Source organism: Vespula pensylvanica, chromosome 11, assembly GCF_014466175.1.
Source record: "Vespula pensylvanica isolate Volc-1 chromosome 11, ASM1446617v1, whole genome shotgun sequence".
NCBI lineage: Eukaryota > Metazoa > Arthropoda > Insecta > Hymenoptera > Vespidae > Vespula > Vespula pensylvanica.
Window position 1 is genome coordinate 6,274,018 of NC_057695.1, and position 20,306 is coordinate 6,294,323.

Genomic DNA, 20,306 nt, shown 5'->3' on the forward strand with positions numbered 1-20,306 from the left:
AAAAAAAGAAAAGAAATGAAAAAGAGCAATAAATCACTCCGTGTAATACGATGTAAACCTGATCGAGAATAATATCCAAATACGTTTCTCCAGGATTAAAAAAACATCTAATGACAAATAAAAAAAAAAAAAAAAAAAAGAAGAGAAGAGAAGAAAAGAAAAAAGAAACAAATAATAAAAAAAGAAAATATGTAATCCACGTACGGCGACAAGCGCGATTAAAATTTCTTAGGATAAAATTCATGAGTTCTTACGTCGATTGTAAATTAATGAAATATTTAATACTTGCTACGTATTGGAACGCGAGTATTGGTCAAGCGAGAAGGACGCATTTCTAAATACTCGAAATGAATTAAGATTAAGAATGTAACTCGTTCGAAGAATGAAATCAAAAGAAATGGCGAACATTAAATTGACCTGTCGTGTGTGGATCGGTCGATCGATCGATCGTATATACAAACAAGCTGTCCAATCGTTCTCTTTCTTATCGGACTTATCTCAAAACTAGAACTTCGAGAAATGATTTTACTCCTATTTCTTTCTCTTTCTCTTTTTCTCTCTTTCTCTCTCTACAAGACGATATTACGAGTGGTGATAGCGCTAACCGAGCAAGTACCAATTGCACGCTTCACGCTCGAGCCGGTACATATTTTACACGACACGAGTCGCTACTTTCACGTTCGACAAAACGTCTTAGACGATTCTTTTCTTTTCTTTTCTTTTCTTTCTTTCTTTCTTTTTTTTTTCTTCTCTTTTCTCTTTTTTCTTTCGTCTGACTAACGACACGATTTACAATCGTAATATAAATGCATTAACTCGAAGCAATACTTTCACACAAAACAGCTACACGTATACAAATATATACACGTCGCAACATCTTGTGTGTACAGGGTGTTCCGATAACAATGGTACGAGAAAAATATCTCAGAAATGATATCTCGTGAAAAAATAAGTCGAAAATGTAGAATACGATATTTCCTTATGGGGATTCAGTTTTTTTAGAAAAACTACTTTTAAAATACCCTTTGAAAAATTTTTTTTTAAATAAATAATAGTCTCAATATATTATATACACAAGTACATTATGTGATGTTTTCATTGATGATTTCATTGATGATTTCAAGATTGACAAATTTTTCTTTTTTCTTTTTTTTTTTTTACAATTTTTAAACTAATGAAATTAATTTAAAAGAATAAAAGAAATTAATACGTAGTATCATTGTTATTTGTAAGATCATACGTAACAAATACCGTAATAAGGCAAACTAATACAACAGTACCATGTTGGTAAAATAACAGGAAACGGATAATGATATTGCTGCAAGCGTTGTGTATACATACATACGTATATACAGAATAACAAGAAGTGTCCAATTGGATTATAACGAAATCTAATATTGTTTTCAAAAAACATTGAGATAGATCAGTTTTGTTTTCCAGGGTAATAGGTCCTTATAAATTCAGCCAGCTTGAACTAACCTCTTGAAAAATCTTTAATGAGAATAAGAGTCAAGAGTCATATCATTCGAAAGATCTTTTAATTATCTTTACAATGATACTTTATTGCCTTTCTTGAACTAATCATTTCTGAGAACATGAAAACATTCAAAGTTTAGAGTACGATATAATGCAAATTAAAAATTTTTAAAACAATTTTTGTTCGATCTTTGTTGATCGTTCAATCGTTTTTGTTATACTTGTTTTTATCGAAGAAAACAATCAATTTTTGAATGTTTCTTTTTTTTTTTTTTCTTAATGCTGAAGCTAATCATGAGACCTCAATTTTGGTCATAAACGTAGATTTGAAAAAAAAAACAAAAAACAGTTTATATTCGTTAGTATTAAAAATTTATTTAATTCGGCATTAATAAATAAAAGGAAAAAGGATTTTAATCGACATAGATATTTATAATAATTCTGATTATAATCATAATGAAACAGAAATTTTGAAATCCGTCATTTTTACGAAGATTTGGTAATAGTTTTATTGTTAAATATTTATCGATCGAAATTATCGATTTAAATATATCTTCGTTTTACTTTTTGTTCGTTTGTTCGTTTGTATTTTTTCTTTTTTCTAAATTTTTTTCTTTTTCTCCTTCTTTTCAGATTTTAACATATTGTATTGGATAGAAAGATTGACGAGGAAAAAAAGAAAAGAAGAATAAATTAAGGAGATATTTTATAAAGTTTTTCTTTTTTCTCAACGGTGAGAACGCAACGTTCTGACACGGCGTGTTTCCAGAAGAAAGCACTTAGGAAAAGCATTGGAAGAGGAAAAGCCAAAATGAGCGAGAAACGTGGTACGAAAGCGCTCGAGCTCTGGTGCAGACGAATAACCGAGGGTTATCCGGGTGTAAACGTACAGAACATGACCACCTCATGGCGAGATGGGCTCGCATTTTGCGCCATGATTCATCATTTTCGTCCTGACCTCATGTGAGTACTCACATTTATAAAAATATAATATCCACCTATCTCAAGTAAAATATTTGACGCTAAGAAGCGACTTTTATCGTGAATTTCGTTTCGAGATCTTGGTTAAAAAAAGAAAAAAAGAAAAAAGAAAACGAGATAAGACGCGATTTCGATGAAGAATATAAACGTATAATGAACTCGTACAAAGTGCGAGGAAATTATTTAATTACTTATAATAACGCAATTATTTATTGTCAATTGTCAATTAAAAATATTAATGATTATTTTATTACAACAATTAGAAACTAATTCTGTTATATTTGTTATCGAAGAAAAAAAAAAAGAATAAAAACGATATGGTTTGGATGCCATTTTGATAATGAATAGATAATATAATTTTATAAATTTGTTGAATTAATTATAATAACGAAATTATAATCGATCGTCAATTGGAAAGATATTAATTCGTTATTTATTATAACGATTAATTAGAAATTAGTTCTGTTACATTTGTTATTATTCGACTTGTGATTTTAAAAAGAAAAAAAAAAAGAAAGAGTAAAAATCGATATGGTTTAGACGCCATTTTGATACAGTATACGAATACCTGATATAATTGAACTGAATTTGTTCAATTAATTACAATGCATAATAAAATTACAATATATTTTCAATAACAAATATCGCCGAATAATTTATTACAATAATTAACGGGGACTGGTTCTATTATATTTATTATTAATCGAGTTCATACTTAAAAAGAAGGAAAAAGCAAATGGTGACCGACACGCCATTTTGGTAAAATATTTTATCGCACAAAATATAATTAGCGAATTTGTCGTATTAATTTTAACAACGAAATCGTGATTGACTATCAATTAAAATAAAATAAAATAATAATAATAACAAGAATAATAATAATAATAATAATAATAATAATAATAATAATAATGATGATGATGATGAATAACCCATTATCAAAAATAATTCAATGAACAGTATTATTAATTAATTATCACTAATTTGAGAAATCTATATATAAAAAAGAAACAAAACGATGGTTATCGAAATTTAAGAGATAGAGAAGGGTTGAGTGGATGGATCGATCAAAAATCATTGTAACGAAATGAAATAATGCCTTATCATCGGTATAAACTTCGTCGTAAAGTCGTAGATCGCAAATATTCGAAACCCAAACGGATTACATCGAGTCGAACGTATGTACGATGATTCATCACTTTCGTGCTGACCTCGTACGTTTGTGTTACGATGACCCTGACTACTGTCTTCTTCGTACGGAGGACGAGTCAACAACCGCGCATGATGTGCAAAATGCAGAACGGCTTCGACCTTTCCTTTATCGAGCTATATATATACCACCATCACCACCAATACCACCACCATCACCACCATCACCACCACCATCACCTTTTACGACCTGATAACAGACCTAAAGCTTGTTTTCCAAGACTATTTTTCCAACGATCTTCTTATGCATCATTCACTTCTATTTTTATATAAGATAATATCGAGTGAGTGAGTGAAACAGAGAAAGTGTGTGTGTTTGTGTGTGTATATTCATTCCGGGAAATGTCGATCGACGTTCTGGTTTTATTGAAAATTCAAGATGGCGATTCATAACCCAAAATACATTTTTCACGTATTTTACTACTACAGGAAATTTTATACATAATAATATTATAGGTAAAATTAGAAATTAATTTTCTTCGTACTTGTTATTGATCGACTTGAAATTACAAAAAAGAAAAAAGAAAAGAGAAAGAATAAAAATCGATACGATTTAGACGCCATTTTGATGTAGTATAGGAATATGAGATGATAGACACGAATTCGAATCCGTAATAAAATAATAATAGATCGTCGATTAACTTATTACGACAAATTGATTATATACAAATTACTATGATAATATAATAATATTGTAGTAATAATATTTCGGAATACAATGTAGTTTACGATGAAAAGATTTTTAAAGAAACAATCGATTCTTATTCCGTTGAAGTTGTTATCTAATTCGGTATACACTTACGGTTATCACGTGAAATATAAATATAAATAAATCATGATAGTGGTCTATCAATCATTCTTGTATTCTTCCTTATGGGGATGATGAAATAAGAGAAAAAGAAAAAAAGAGAGAGAAAGAGAGACATACATACATACATATATATATATATATAGATAGAGACAGATCGATACGGCCTAGAGCATGACGACTTTAGGGCGCCGCCGGTCAATGACATTCGAACTCTAGTTCTTCTATTATTTGCAAGTTACCATTTTTATTTTCTTTATTCTATTCTTTTTTTTCTTTGTCTTTATCTTTTTTTTTTCAATTTTTTTTTCTTTTTTGTACTTTCTTTTTTTTTTTCGCAATACCTATACGTACATCTATTCATCAAATATACATCTATCAAGGAGTTCATAGTTCAATGGAAAGTTCATAGTTCGTATTATATAGTCGAGAAGTGTATAAAACAGAACGGAACAAAATTTTTAAAAAGAGAAAAATAAGAAATATGTGTATAGATTAGAAGCTAGATGGATGAATTTGAAACGATTTAAAGATTTCTTTTTTTTTTTCTTTTTCTCTTTTTCAACGTTTCGAATCGACTCGCATCACAAAACTCAACTCGTCTTCGTTCGGTATTCGTCTCTCTCTCTCTCTCTCTCTTTCTTTCTTTCCCCTCCCCCCCTTCTTTCTCTCTCTTTCAAACGTATGCACGTACATATGTATGCATACAGAGTGAGTCCAAGCAGTGGTGGAATTCTATCGAGGAAATTTCAATTTCCTGAATCTAATCGTTAGAAAGCAAACGGATATCCTTCGTATTGCGTGCACGTGCATTCGTTTTTCTGTCCTGATCAAAATTGAAAAGTTTGATGAAAAAAGAGACATTTCTTTTTTTTTTTTTTTTTTCGTGAAATTTTACCTTAAACTTTTACCTTAAATTTAAATTATTTCTACACGTAAATCCATCCTAAGATATTGTTCATTTGATAATAAATATTTATGATAAGTTATTACGAAATAATTACTCGAAAATAATTTATTTCGATCTTAGAAGATTTAAGAAGATTAATCAAAGGAAAGAAAAGAAATGATCGTAACAAAGGATAGCAATTTTATTTTATTTCTTGTATTTTTTTTTTTTTCGTATTGTATCATAGGTTTATTTTTTAATCTTTTTTATTCTTTAGTCGGATATAATTTTTAATATTCTCTAAAGTAATCGCTTGTGTTAAATAATACAAAAAAGAAAAGAACAAGATCGATAATAAGCGTAATGCGATTTTCTTTATTATATTTATATAATTTTATATAACAATATTTTTTTTTTTTTGTAGTAGCATTGAACAGCTTCTTTGATATTACCTCTTGTAAGAAAAATAAAAAAAAATAAAAAGAAGTAAGAATTAAATCATTACTTAGACCAATGAGAATGAAAACGTTAAACACTTGTATATATATATATATAAAAAAAAAAAAAAAGTATTTTCATAAAAAGTTTTCACACTCTTCTTTTTTTACATCGGACGCCTCAACTTTCTCATCGTCGAAATAAATTATTTTCTTTTCTATTTTTTTTCTTTCGATCAATGATTTTGCTTGTTCTCTTTGAGATTTCTTGAAGCTCGATCAATGGAGGACAAAAAATGAGGAGAGTAATATTTTTCGAAGAGAGAAGAGGGCAAATGGTGGTGTGATGGTGGGAGAAGGTTAGGTGGCTCGAACGGAGAAAGATTTATTTCTCCTCAATTATTCATGAAGTACGCGAAGGTATTAACAAAGAGAGAGAGAGAGAGAGAAAAAAAAACAACTCTTTCGGAATTTTTGAACTGCCTTTCAAACATTTATTTCGTAATCCGACAGAGTGGCGACGCTGTCGTTTCTCTTAACCGTCGTATTGAAAAATATAATAATCAGCTTTTTTTCTTTTCCTTTTTCTTTCTTCTATTTTTTTGTTCAAAACCCGTATTTTTCAAAATCTCAATGGGTTATATTGAATTCCGAAAGAATAGAAATCGTTCGTTACGATGAATGGATTTTATTTGTTTCAAAAAATATAAGATCGATCGATCGATCGTCTGTGTATATCTCATCTCGATGAGAATTTAAAAGAACGATTTAAAAAATTCCTTTGATTGCCGATTGGAAAATTAAATGGGTGAAAGGCGAAGGGGTGAGGAACGCGTTTGACATACCATGATTGCAATCTGTAACATAAATCTTTGACAGAAGGGCGCGGGACTATGGACTACGCCTTCTACTACACGAGGGCTACATTAGATCACGCTAATGTTAGATCGCATGACTAACGATCTATATTCTTTCTCTCTCTTTCTCTCTCTTTTGCGTTACTCCCTCACTATTCGTCATTAATTATCGTGCTTTTCACGAGACTCTCTGTTCTGTTGTAGGTAATCCACTTAAAAACATATTTTTACATATTTATGTTTTTGTTTGTTTTTGTGTTTATATATAATGTACAAAAAAGTGCAAAATAATATACATATATAAAACTATAATTATAAATTATATATTATTATAATTATTAATTATAAATTATAATAACTAAAGATATATGCAATATACATAAATAATATATAATATATAAGTATATAATATATATATATATTTTTTTTTTTCATAATATGTATGTTATTGTATAGTATTATAATATAATGCTATGTAATATTACATAATTATAGTATATTTATAATATAATATATATTATATATAGTATAAATATATAATAGTGTTAATATTATAATATATAATATATATATATAATATTAATACTATTTAATATTTATATAATACCATGCAATAATAGAATCATCGTAATATTACAATATATTATATACATTGTACAGTATTATGTTTGCTCATTTTTGAATGTTCAAAGAAATATTTCACCATTTGGTTGAGTTTATAAGAAAATTTATTAAAAAAAATTTTACACCCTTCTGAGCTTAGCTAATGCATGTAAAATTCTTTCTTTCTTTTTACATATTTATATAGTAGCGATAATTTGCAATGAAAATCATCTTAACGGAGTCTTAATGACTGACTATAGATTCGTACTCTATTGTAATTCATGCATCATTCTATACAAATGCGTTGTTTACAAATTACGCGGTCATATATTTTGATGGTTTAAAGGTCAATGACCCCGTTCGATGCAATCGACTTTAAAATATTCTATAGTCTGACGATTGTTTTTTCAAATAGTGATATGGTGAACCAACTACTTTAATATTTAATATACCCTTTATCTCATAAATGATATGTAGCTAGACGTTGAAGTTCCTTGAATTTTTCAATGCATCGTAACTCGATCGAAATATCGATGAAAATTTACATCGTAAGTGGTCGTTCGATTGGTATCGATATTCTCTTTATATAACTTTTCTTTTCCTCGAAATATCAATTTTCATTTTTAAAAATGGCTATTACTTCCGTATCTTAACAATAACAGCCTCTAATAAAATTACTGTAATGCATATTAAATTTTCTTTTAAACCAACTTTCAAATGTATTTATTTGCAACAAAAAAAAAAAAAAATCAAATAAGATTCCAGATAATTAGCCATACAATTTTAAATGAGGCACCCGGTATATAATGTTATGTGCATCGAAAACGAGGATCGTTTTAAATATTTTCTTTCTTCTTTTTTATTTTTTTTTATTTTTTTTTTTGTTTTCGTGAAATAAGATGCCGTTAGAAAAATTATAAGTTTCAAAAAAAAAAAAAAACAATGTTGACCTTGAAATAACCTTGGAAACGTCCACTAAATCAGAAATAAATAATTTCGCTATGTTTTCCCTCCCCCTCCCTCCATTTCCTCTTCCTCAAACTAACGCACTAACCAAACAACTTTTGTTTCGAACTTTCCTTTGAAGAAAAAAAAAACAAAAGAAAAAAAACAGAAGCATTGTTTTCAGGATTAAATGGCTGAAATTAAAAAACTCACCCCGTGTATAATTTATCATCATATATAAACCGTTCGTGTATGTAGTTTATGACAGCGGCGCTATTTATTAGGTCAGTATTTGAAATACGTTTCTTTAATATTTCAAATAAATAATAATCAGCATTTATACCAAGAAAATGTTTAATATAATAAATGACGTAAATGCTGTCACGAAAATTTATTTATTTATACCGAGCGTTTGTTTTACGAAATATTTACCATTGATTAATAAAAATACTGATCGAAATAAAATATGAAGGCTGTTTTCATAACGTTTTTAGAATTTACGAAGAAAATTTCGAATGAAAATTATTCGTGAGACTAAATATACGTTTGACGCAGAAGCTATCGAGGATTTTTTCCAAAAAAGGAAAATTAAAAAAAAAAGAGAGAGAGAGAGAGAGAGAGAGAGAGAGAAAAGGGAAATTTGTCGGTATCATTTTTCACCCTGATAAACCTCGTTCCGCTTTTTTGTAATCGATCGTGAAACAGAGCATGATGAGAGGAGCGTGCACCCCTCAATGATCAAGAGAGGAAAACTACGTTCTACGGTGCATGCCGCATGCGCGAGCACGCTCACGAAATCTCTCGAATTTTTTTCTCTCCTTTTTTCTTTTCTTCTTCTTTACTGCTTGATTAATGACTTTTCGTTGTAGAACAACCAAAAAATTCATATCGCTAGACTTCATTGTCCTCGAATTGTTATTATTATTTTTCCTTTTTTTTTTCCTTTCTAGACAATACTTCTTAACCTTAATCGAGTTTATTAAAAGCTTACATTTTTTATTATTAATAAAAGGAAAAAGATACGAATAAGAGAAAACGAATAATATGCAAAGGATTGCAAATAAATTGTACTATATGAATTTTGTCGCGTTATCGAGTAGTATTTTTCTTTTTTTTTTTTTTTTTTGGTTTGTACAAAAAAGATGGTTTTTTTCTTTTCTTATTATTTTTTTTTTTTTTTATTTTTATTTTAAACAATTAGATATCATAAACGTATTACATATCCACTTGTTTCGATAGTCTCCGATATGATCTTTAAATTTCATCTCTCAAAAGTATAAAGGTTCCCGCCTTTTTATGATGGCGTCTACGATTGGCTGGGAGGAACACCTGTTTGGTGTTTCACTTTCATTTGGAAGCCTCGTTCGTCGAGGAAATTCTCACGCGATGATTCTCTTTCTTCCTGAATCCCTTTTGCCGAGGAGTTGGTTCTCGATGTATCATCTCTGATGTTTTCATCACTTGGAACGATCTCACTTTCGAATTTATCCTTGTCCTTGATGGTTACGATTTCAAAAAGACAAATATACGAGTACGAAAAGATTTATTCTTACATTTCGTTTGAATATTATGATAATGTAAATATCGACTTCCATTTATCTTATCAATATTACTTTCATTAATTAATAAGTAAGTATTTTCGCTAAATAAATATTCATTATATATTTCAATATAATTCGATATAATTCAATAAATGCTCGGAATATTTATTTTCCTCGATATTTATAATAGTGCATCAATATGTAATATAATTGATCAATATAAATAATTAATCGTTGAACTCTTGTCTGGATCGTGTTCGAGATTTTTTTTATTTTTTTTTTTTTTTTTAAATAAATATTGACCATTCGTTTATGAATAAGATATTGACAAATCATAATATTTATTAATATTTTAATAAAACTATTCACAAATTTTTGTATTAATCGATACAATACTTACTTACTTATTACGATATTATAAACACTCGACAATTTATTGAAAACATCGAATTTATTCAAAATATCAATCCGATAACTAACAACCCTAAAAATCTATTCTACAATAAACATTAGAGTCAAACTTAAAGGGGAGGAAAAAACGAAAGAAAGAAAGAAAACAAACAAACAAACAAAAACAACAGAAAAGAAAAGAAGAATAGAGAAAGTAGTAAACGAATGAAACTGTCTTAAAATTAAAATATTTCATTGACAAAAAAATAAGAAGACTGTATTAAATCGAATAAACGTTATATTGGAGAGTTGGAAAAAAAATGGCGGCCGAAGAGAAAGACAGCAGACAGACAGAAAAAGAGAAAAAGAAAGAGAAAAAGAAAGAGAAGAGCTTTTTGCTCGAGCAATAAACGACAAGAAAAACGATAGAGAGACAGGGCTGGTTGGGGTCGGACAGGGTGGGAGAGGAGGGAGGTAGGGGTGGGTGTGGCGGCACCGGTCTGCTGGACCTCTGAGTCATCGTCTTTCGTCTTTCGTCCCAGACAAGCACGTTCGGGTCGATTGCCAAGAGTCGAAGAGCCGGTTATGCTTGCTACTCACATATACACATACGATATATACAGATATATCACACATAATACATACACACAATATATATATATATATATATATATATATATATAAACATATAACATATACGTATATACACATATTACGGATTAACACACGTAACATTACATACACATATAATATATACAGATATATACGTATTAACAGTACAGAGCGTGTGTAAATATATAAAAGTATATACTACGTGAGTCGAGTTTCTGTGTATGTGTCTCTATATCAGAGAAATTACTCGTCTCCATCGTCTCTTCTTCAGAACCATTCACTGGTCCCACGAACGCTACTTGAATGCGATATCCTTCGAGACGTTCCTGATTTGAAGCTTAGCCTTTTGTATTCTTTACATTTTTCTCCCTTTTTTCTTTTCTTTCTTCTCCTCTCTTTTTCTTTTCTTTTCTTTTTTTTCTTTTTTTTTTGTTCGTTCTTTCTTATTTCCTTTGTACGGAAATATGATTAAGAGTCTAGTGAATTTTCACATTAGAAACTAAAAGGATGAAAAGGGTAAAAGGTTATTTCTCATTGAAAGTTGGTATTTATTGAGAATGATTCAATTGATTAATTAATCAAATATTATAATTTATAAAACTTTTATTTTATTTGTTATATATTGTATATATATATATATATATATGTTTTTATAATATATGAACCGTTTATTAAATCCATTTTTGTTCTCCTTGACTTAAAATTGTTTAACAACGAAAAGATCGCGTATAATTATAATTATTATAAACATTAACTTGATTTTTCTTTTCTTTTTCTCTCTCTCTCTCTCTCTCTCTCTTGAAACATGAACTTAGACTACTTTCGTGATATAAACCACTCATACAATGAGTATTACAACGATAAAAAAAATTGGATTAGATACTTTGTAAAAAAATAAGTAATATGGCCGACATTTTTCCGATTCTCGAAAGGTCAGCTTTAGTTTCAATATCGTCAGGAAAGCAGTTTCAGTATGACAAGTACGCGCTTTGCGTTGGAATTCGAGCGTAATCGCTGATCTCTCTCTGTGTTTTCATCGTTTCCATATGGAATACTAGGATAGGGGATGATGTGGAGACGGGATAGGCTGAAAGGGGTGGGAGACTTAGAGAGATCATAAAAATGGTCGGAAAAATTTTTGATAGAAAGATGCGACCGTGTAGTGTAGAAGTGAGGTCAAGTGCCAATGTCGAATGTCCTGACGACTTTCGACCTAGAATTTCATGCTCGTTGCTCGGAATGGGCGAGTAATAAGCCACCGGTAGCACGTGTATACATACTTACATGCATGCATACATACATACTTACATGCATGCATGCATACATACATACATATATCGATTTACTTAAAATAGAAACGTTTTTTAGTACGTGAATAGCAAAAGAAGAAAGGAAAAAAGAAAAGAAAAATAGATTTAGTTATTCGTTAAGAATTCTTCTTCTTTTTGTCTTTTCTTTTTTTTCCTTTTTTAATTGAATTTAATTTAATTCGTTTCTCTTTTTCTTTTTTTTTTTTTTTGTTAAATATTTTTTACTTCGAACATTTTAATTAAATCATTAATTAATTATCGATTAACGTATTCTGAACGTCAAATTCTAATTTTATCAGACCTCATTTTTCGACACTTGAGTAGAACAGTAAATCAATAATCGATATATCCACTCGTGTTCTTCGAATTCCATCCACGAATTTGACAAATCATATATTCGTCATATATATGTGCACTCCCGAACACCACCCCTACGAGAAAGAAAGAGACAGACAGATAGACAGAGAAAGAGAGAGAGAGAGAGAGAGAGAGACCGATCGATGTGATTCTACGAACAAGCCACTACCGCATTGATTTCTATGCATCTTTCAGTAATGCTAAGGCTCGTTTTTTTTTATTATAGCCCTTGTCCGAGCAAAGTTTCCTTTTACGCTAGTAGTTACGTAGGAAGTAAATCGAAGAGTAATGTTATCGTTTTTCTCCTTTTCTCTCTCTCTCTCTCTCTCTCTCTCTCTCTCTCTTTTTCTTTTTCTCTTTTTACTCTTCTTACTCTTCCTTTTGGTCGCGATAAAATATGCACATTTTCTTGGAAAATCCTAAAATCAATAAAATATCATTTCGCGTTGATATAACGTTTCCTTTTAATCTCCTTTTACCAACGATTTTCACACGACTCCATGGCGATATTACGTTCGAATATTAGCCGATCTTTTTGTTGACAGTGTCAACTAAGATTAGCGTTAGACGACTCTTATAGTTATTTTTACTTTGGTACGATTGCTTATGGTGATATATTTTTGACAAGAATATCGTTTTGAAACTATTGATCAATAAAAAATGTGCTTGTTTGATAATACATTCTTTTATAATAATGATGTAGTAATATAGTTATCAATAAAAAAGAAAGAAAACGAGGCAACGATAATATATATTAACAATATTGTAATAATATAATGTACGTGATGATTATAATAATATTAATAGTAACAACAATAATAACAATAACATTGTTATATCAATAATATTATAATCACTAAATTTAAATAAACAAAGAGTTTGTTATAATATTATTTAATAACAATAGAGTTATATAAGACTATAATAATAATAAAAAATAATAATCATCTAATCAATGAAATGATCACTAATCAATCAAACAACGAACTTTCCACTAACGTCATTTAATAATGATCTTAAATAATGTATGAAATAATAATAATTATAACAAATAATAATAATAATCGTACGTTGAAGAAATGCTTGTTTTGAAAGCTCCGTGAAAAATTCATTTGCGCGACGACAGCAACGTCAAAGGCGTTAACGTCGTTAATGAATTTAACCTTGATCTCAATCTCCTTTTCTTTTCTTTTTTTTTCTCTCTCTTTTTTTTTTCTTCTTTTTTTCCTCTTTTTTCTCTTCTTTCTTAACCTTTCGTCTTTATTTCGCAGCGATTTCAACAGCCTTAACAAGGACGACGTCTACGGGAACAACGAGCTGGCATTCAGAATTGCCGAGCAGCATTTAGGAATACCCGCCCTTTTGGACGCCGAAGACATGGCTTCCTGTTCCGTGCCCGATCGATTATCAATTCTAACCTATCTTTCACAATTCTATCAAACTTTCAAAGGTAAGATTTCTGCGCAATGTCTAACAATTAGGAAAAAAGAAAAGAAGAAGAAAAAAAGAATAGAAAATCAATCTTAAAAATGTTACTCTACTAATTGCTTGAAAGTATCTGAAGTTATTTGAAAAATTAATTAGGTTAACTGTCATGTAACGTCATGTGACTTTGTAGTTGCATGATCAAATATGATTGGGCGTATGCGTATATATAATATATTTAAATCTCATTTCATTTTATCGTCATAAAATTATTTCTTGATACATATACGAAGTCTATAGGGTTATAGAAAGTTAATAATCGTAATAATAATAATAATAATAATGATAATAATAAAAATATAAAAAAAGAAAGACGAAGTAAATATTATAAAGAAATATATATATGTCGATCGATCGATAATTCGTTAAAGAACTCTCGACGTTTTATTGAAAATCTGAAAAAGTGTTGGAGTGTTCATTGTTCATTCAGGTAAATTATTAATCGATTTATCCAATGGAAGTAAATAGCTCTATCGACATCAAACTCATTTTTTTTTCCCCTTTTTCTTTTTATATAACTTGAATTCAATTTTGTTTCGCTTTTCGTTCGTTCGTTCGTTCTTCTTCTTCTTCTTCTTATTATTATTATTATTATTATTTATTATTATTATCATTATTTTATATATATATTTTTTTCATTCGATCTTTTTTTTTTTTTGTCACACGTACATACATTTTATATGTCCTCGTAATAATTAATTCACTACTGACATTTATCTCTCCTAGTCAACTGTTAAAACTAATAACGAAACTTTTCCTTACGTATAGACGGAAGAAATATGGACGAACTTTCGAGTATAAACGAATCAAATATGGAGAAGAGAGAATACAGAAAATAGAAACTAGAAGGAGAAACGAGATGGAAAATTCGAAGTGTATTCAGAAATACAAATGGTCTTGCTCATGACTGTTTCGCTTTTGAATTTATATTCTTAGTTTTACATTGGAAAATTGTTTCTGTTATCTCTTTCTCTCTTTCTCTTTCTCTTTCTCTTTTTCTTTTCCTGTCAACAAAATTATTATATTATATTCGCTATAGTGTAAACAAAAGATAGTTAGAAACAAGTTCGTATAGTTAGCATCACCCTATGGCACTTGTTAATGTTATTTTCTGAATACAGAAGTTGTTTCATGCTAATAGCGAATCAAAGTTTCTCTTTCGCAAATTTGTTCGACCAATCGTATTGTTGCACTTTTCTATGGCTTACGTCACGGATTAATTCCAACGATAGAAAAAAAAAAAAATACAATTAAAAAAAAAAAAGAGAGAAAAAAAACGCTAAACGTATGTGATATTGATTAATTTAATTTAATTAAGTGTTAATTGAATTTATCTGTTTAAGTGGAAAAGATTTGTAGAAAATTTTCATATTTAATTTGGTCTTTCTGACATATTTCGAAAATGGTTGATGCATGCATGACATAGATTGATACTCAATCGAGAATTAATATAGCAAATTGAAATTAAAAAAAAAAAGAAAAAAAAGAACAAACTTGTGATATCGAGAAATTTAATTAATTTAATTATTAATTAAATTTATCACTTTAAAGGAAAAGAAAAAAGAAATCTGTTGAAAATATCTACAACGTTTAATTTGATCGTTCTGACGTATTTCGAAAATCGTTGATCCATGTGTAGTATAGATGGGTACTTGATTGAGAATTGGAATTAGTATTTCTAGTATAGCAAATAGAAATAATTAAAAAATGAAAAAGAATAAACTTACAATATCAACGAATTTAATTAATTTAATTATTAATTAAATTTATCAATTTAAAGTAAAAGAAAAAAATTTTCATATCATTCAATTTGATCGCTCCGACATATTTCGAAAATCGTTGATCCATATATAACATGGATGATGGATACTCGATCGAGAATTGGAATTAGTATTTCTATATAGCAAATAGAAATGATAAAAAAAAAAAAAAAAAGCTACAGACATGATAGCGACGAATTTAATTAATTTAATTATTAAATAAATCTATCAATTTAAAGGAAGAGAAAAAAGAAATTTGTTGATAATTTTCATAACATTTAATTCGATCGTTCTGACATATTTGAAAAATCATTGATCCATGTTCATAGCATAAATGAATATTTGATCGAGGATTAGAATTATATTCCCAATGTAACAAATAGAACTAATTAAAAGGAAAGATAAGAAAAGGAAGAAACTTATGATATCGATGAATTTCATTAATTCAATCATTAATTAGATTTCTCGATTTAAAGGAAGAGAAAATAAGAAATTGTTGCAAATTTTCGTATCGTTTAATTTGATCGTTCTAATGTATGTCAAATGTGTTATGTTATCCATGTATGACATAGATAGATACTTGAACAAGAATTAAAATTAGTATCTCTAGTAGAATAATTTCTTGCACGCATGCGTATCGCCTTGAGAGCGAGAAATCGAGTTGTTCATCCGTCACGTGCAATTTTAGTGGTAGGCCATTCGCGGTTGGTGGTGTTACGCTACGTCCGATCGACGGACGTGACGTTTGAAATGTCGCATTGAGTTAACGTCTTGTCGTGACTAAATAGGCCAAATAGGTTGCAGCGTTTTAGGAGAGAAGATGGTACGTCGTGCAACATGCACTATCCATCTTTGATTGTACAGGATGTTTAACCTAATTTCGTTGACAATCTAATAACCACTTCGTTTATAATACATCGTTGTTTTTGATTATATCAAGAAAAAAAAAACAGAAACGTCAAAGGAATTAATTGATTGATTTAAAGAGGACATTTTTTTTTTTTTTATTGAGGCATGATTTTTTTTTGTTTTTGTTTTAATCGTTCGACGTATATTTTTATTATTATCGTTTCGTAGCTTCTAAAAGTAAAAATTTTATTACATTCATTTGATTTTGTTGTTGTTGTTGTTTTTTTTTTTTTTTTCATTAATTTTTATACAGTTCGATTTCGATATATTTTTGGATACGTTTAAAGAATAATTTTTTTATTTTTTTATTTTGATAGATGAATAAAACAATAAATATATTGTCTTAATTCACGAATTGGACATATGTCCAAGTTAGTTGAAATCAAATGCGATAAATGACATTCTTTCTTATTCAAGGTCATTCGAAGGAGAACGAATTCATATCCATGAATCTTCCTTTTTTCTTTTTTTTTTTTATACGTATATACAGCAATATTGTGTTGATAAAAATGTGTTCATTCATCGATAATCTTGAAATTTCGAAAACATTTTGTCATTAATCAATATATCATCGCATTTCTATAAAACGATTTCTCTCGTTAATATTTTTTCGTATCATATTAAAAGTATCATCTTGTATAATGGAGAGAAAAATGAAACAAAGAGTTTTTTTTTTTTTTTTGTAAGTTTCTAATTCTGTTAATATTCAAAGATCAAGTATAAATCACACATAGTACAATGGTACAAATTATACGTAAAAGTTTCGTGTTATATAATATTAATTTTTTCCTTTTTTTCTTTTGTGAAAAGAAAACAAAATTATCTCGTAGAAAATTAACGTAATAAAATTTATTCTTATTTTAATTTCTTTTCTCATATTAATTACAGTACGTTATAACAAATTTCATTATCATTAGAAAATTCAATACAGAATCATAATCTACCTTTATTATTATTATTCATTTTTTTTTTTTTTTTTTTTTTTTTTTTAATTTATTTTTTCATACGAATGACAGTATTCATAGAATGATAAATTTCTTCGTCGTTAGAAATTTACGACCAATCGAGTCGAGAATATGTAGTCATAATTTACATTTATTATTATTATTATTATTATTATTATCATCATCATCATTTCTTTTTTGTTTTTAATTTAATTTATTTTTTCATACGAACGACACAAAAGTCTGTATAGAATGATAAAGTTTTTCGTTAAAAATTTGCGATGTAGTCGAGAATATTCAATGTTATAATATACATTTTTTATTATAATTATTGTTATTATTATTCTTTTTCATTTTTTCTTTTTTCCTTTTCAATCTAATTTAATTTAATTTTTTTATTTTTCCTTTTTTTCATACAAATTACAACTCAGTATATACAAATATACTTGTAAATAGAACGTTGGTGAATTACTAGCTTACTTTCTCCCTTTCATGATGATGCACTTGAGAATCGTCTGTGTACATACGTATGTGTGTATATGCGTGCATAAACACAAACACATACATATATATATATATATACTATATAAATATGTATATATGCAACTTCCATTGTTTCTCACAGATTGACGTCTCTCATGCAGTTTCCTCTGTCGTTAAGATTAATCCCTCATTCTCTTGAACCAGCTCGTTCGAGATAATGAACGCTCCAGAGAAAAGAATGGTCCTTTCTTGTTCTTGTTTCGTACAAGAGTCGTGCGTCAAAATCTACGAAGAAGAAAATAATCGTAGAAGACAAAACATGCTCGCGGAATTAATTACTCACATTTTTGCTCTTTTTTTTTTTTCATTTTTTCCCCTTTCGTATTCGATGAACGAACGTACGAACGAACGTACGAACGAAAGAAAAGAAAAGAAAAGAAAAAAAATTCTTACGTTGAATAGTATTGAAAATTCGAAAATTTCTCGAACGATGAACGTTAATTGATTCTTTTTGTTATTTATTCTTTATTCTTTTTTTTTTCTTTAATTTTAATTTATTACGACTACTTAAAGAACGGTGACAAACCACTACGACTCTTCGAACTCGAGAAAGTTTCTGTAGCAAAAAGATGTCTCTCGTTTCTCGTCCAAAGAAATCAAACTTGCTTCTTGACTTATTAATAAGCTCGTGGCAAATAAAGTTGTTGAGATTCTTTATGAGTGTCCTTGCTAGGTGATAATTAAGTTTTTATTAATACGTATTGGTAAATACATACATACATACATACATACATACATACATATATATATATAAATATATGTATATTTAATAGTATACAGAAATATACATATACGATGACTTTAAAAGCTTGAACGGCCACTTGTTGAGTTCTCCACAGATTTCTATTCATTTTGTTCGAATCTCTCGTTTTCTCTCTCTCTCTCTCTCTCTTTCTTTTTCTCTTTCCAACTTTTTCTTTCTCTTTTTATTTGCTGTTAGATTCGAAAATATGTACTTACGTTGAACGATACGTAGCATTTTCTAGACACTTGTTGAATCGCCTTGTTGTTATCGTACGTCTAGATCATGAAATTTACATTGTATTCTATCTCTTTCTCTCTTTTCCTCTCTCTCTCTCTCTCTCTCTCTCTCTCTCACTCACTCATTTTTTAATCCCTCCATCGAGGACAGGAAAACGTAACTACGTATTATTTTCAATATCACGATCCAGTTTCCTCTAGCGTTCCGTGTTTACGACGAGAACAATAATGACAAAGGATCAAAGCGAGGTCAATAGTGACAAACAGAAAGTCAACATTCAATCGTTATAATATCTTTCATTTTGTATTCATAAGAACAACCTCTCTTTGCATTTTCGATCTACTTTAATCTCACTTTTCTCTATACTTTTTATATACGACACGTTACATGGCAATAATCTCGTTGCTACTGTTACATTTTATCAGATATCGTAGAAAATGTTCTCATATTTATAAAAAAGAGAAAGAGAGAAAGAGAGAAAGAGACAAGAAGACAGATATGACGATTAACGATCGAATTTACGTTTAATAATATGTCGAGTCTTCGAAACATATGTATGTATATAAATGTAACTCGTTGGTGAAATTAAATTTCCTGCCTGTCAAAGTTTATGAGTAATTGCGAAACTCAGCTGGCAGACGGGAGTATATACTTTTAAGATTCTCAATTAACATATTGCTATATGCTGCTATGTCTCTCTCGTCATTATGTGTGTGTATTAAGAGAAATGGGAGAAACGCGGAGGCATTGAGAAAAAGAGAGAGAGAGACAGACTGAGAATATGTGTGTGTGCGTGTGTGTAAGAGAGAGTCGACGTGTTGAATCGTTAAAACATCGTTTATTATTTTACTGACATTTAGTAATATTTATCAATATTGTTTCATTTCTTTTTACTGTTATTATGGACAACAGATGTTGAAAATTAATTATAAATTATTAAATTTTATAGGAATCGTGTTATATTTCATCCGTTTGTTTTTATAATCGACGAAATTTAATACAACGTTTTCACATACAAAAAGTATTTCCTCTTTCTACGAGTATCATGTTTTCATGATAATTATTTTAACGATTCCATTGCGATATTTAATAACGTTTATCAATATTGTTTCATATCTTTTCAATCGTATTATTCGATCTTATTATTATTGCAAAATGAAATTACGATTTATTTAATTTTATTGGAATTATTTTGTTCTCTCTTTTTCTTTTTACGTTAGGATAGTTTTTTTATATTTGTTTCTTTTTTTTTTTTTTTTTTTTTTTTT

General features: G+C 28.8%; 1 protein-coding gene across 5 annotated transcripts in view; it reads left to right on the forward strand.

Annotated features, from left to right (window-relative positions):
- Positions 1–20,306, forward strand: part of LOC122633164 (MICAL-like protein 1) — a 59,501-nt gene that overhangs the window by 25,969 nt on the left and 13,226 nt on the right. For 3 of the 5 annotated variants that reach the window (XM_043820755.1, XM_043820756.1, XM_043820754.1), the window contains 2 exons: positions 2,110–2,439; positions 13,687–13,865. In XM_043820755.1, the coding sequence (XP_043676690.1) occupies positions 2,288–2,439; positions 13,687–13,865 (331 nt within the window). In that variant the 5' untranslated portion in view covers positions 2,110–2,287. Of the gene's footprint in view, positions 1–2,109; positions 2,440–13,686; positions 13,866–16,198; positions 16,484–20,306 lie in introns of those variants that run through there. The other 2 variants (XM_043820758.1, XM_043820757.1) reach the window with 2 other exon arrangements.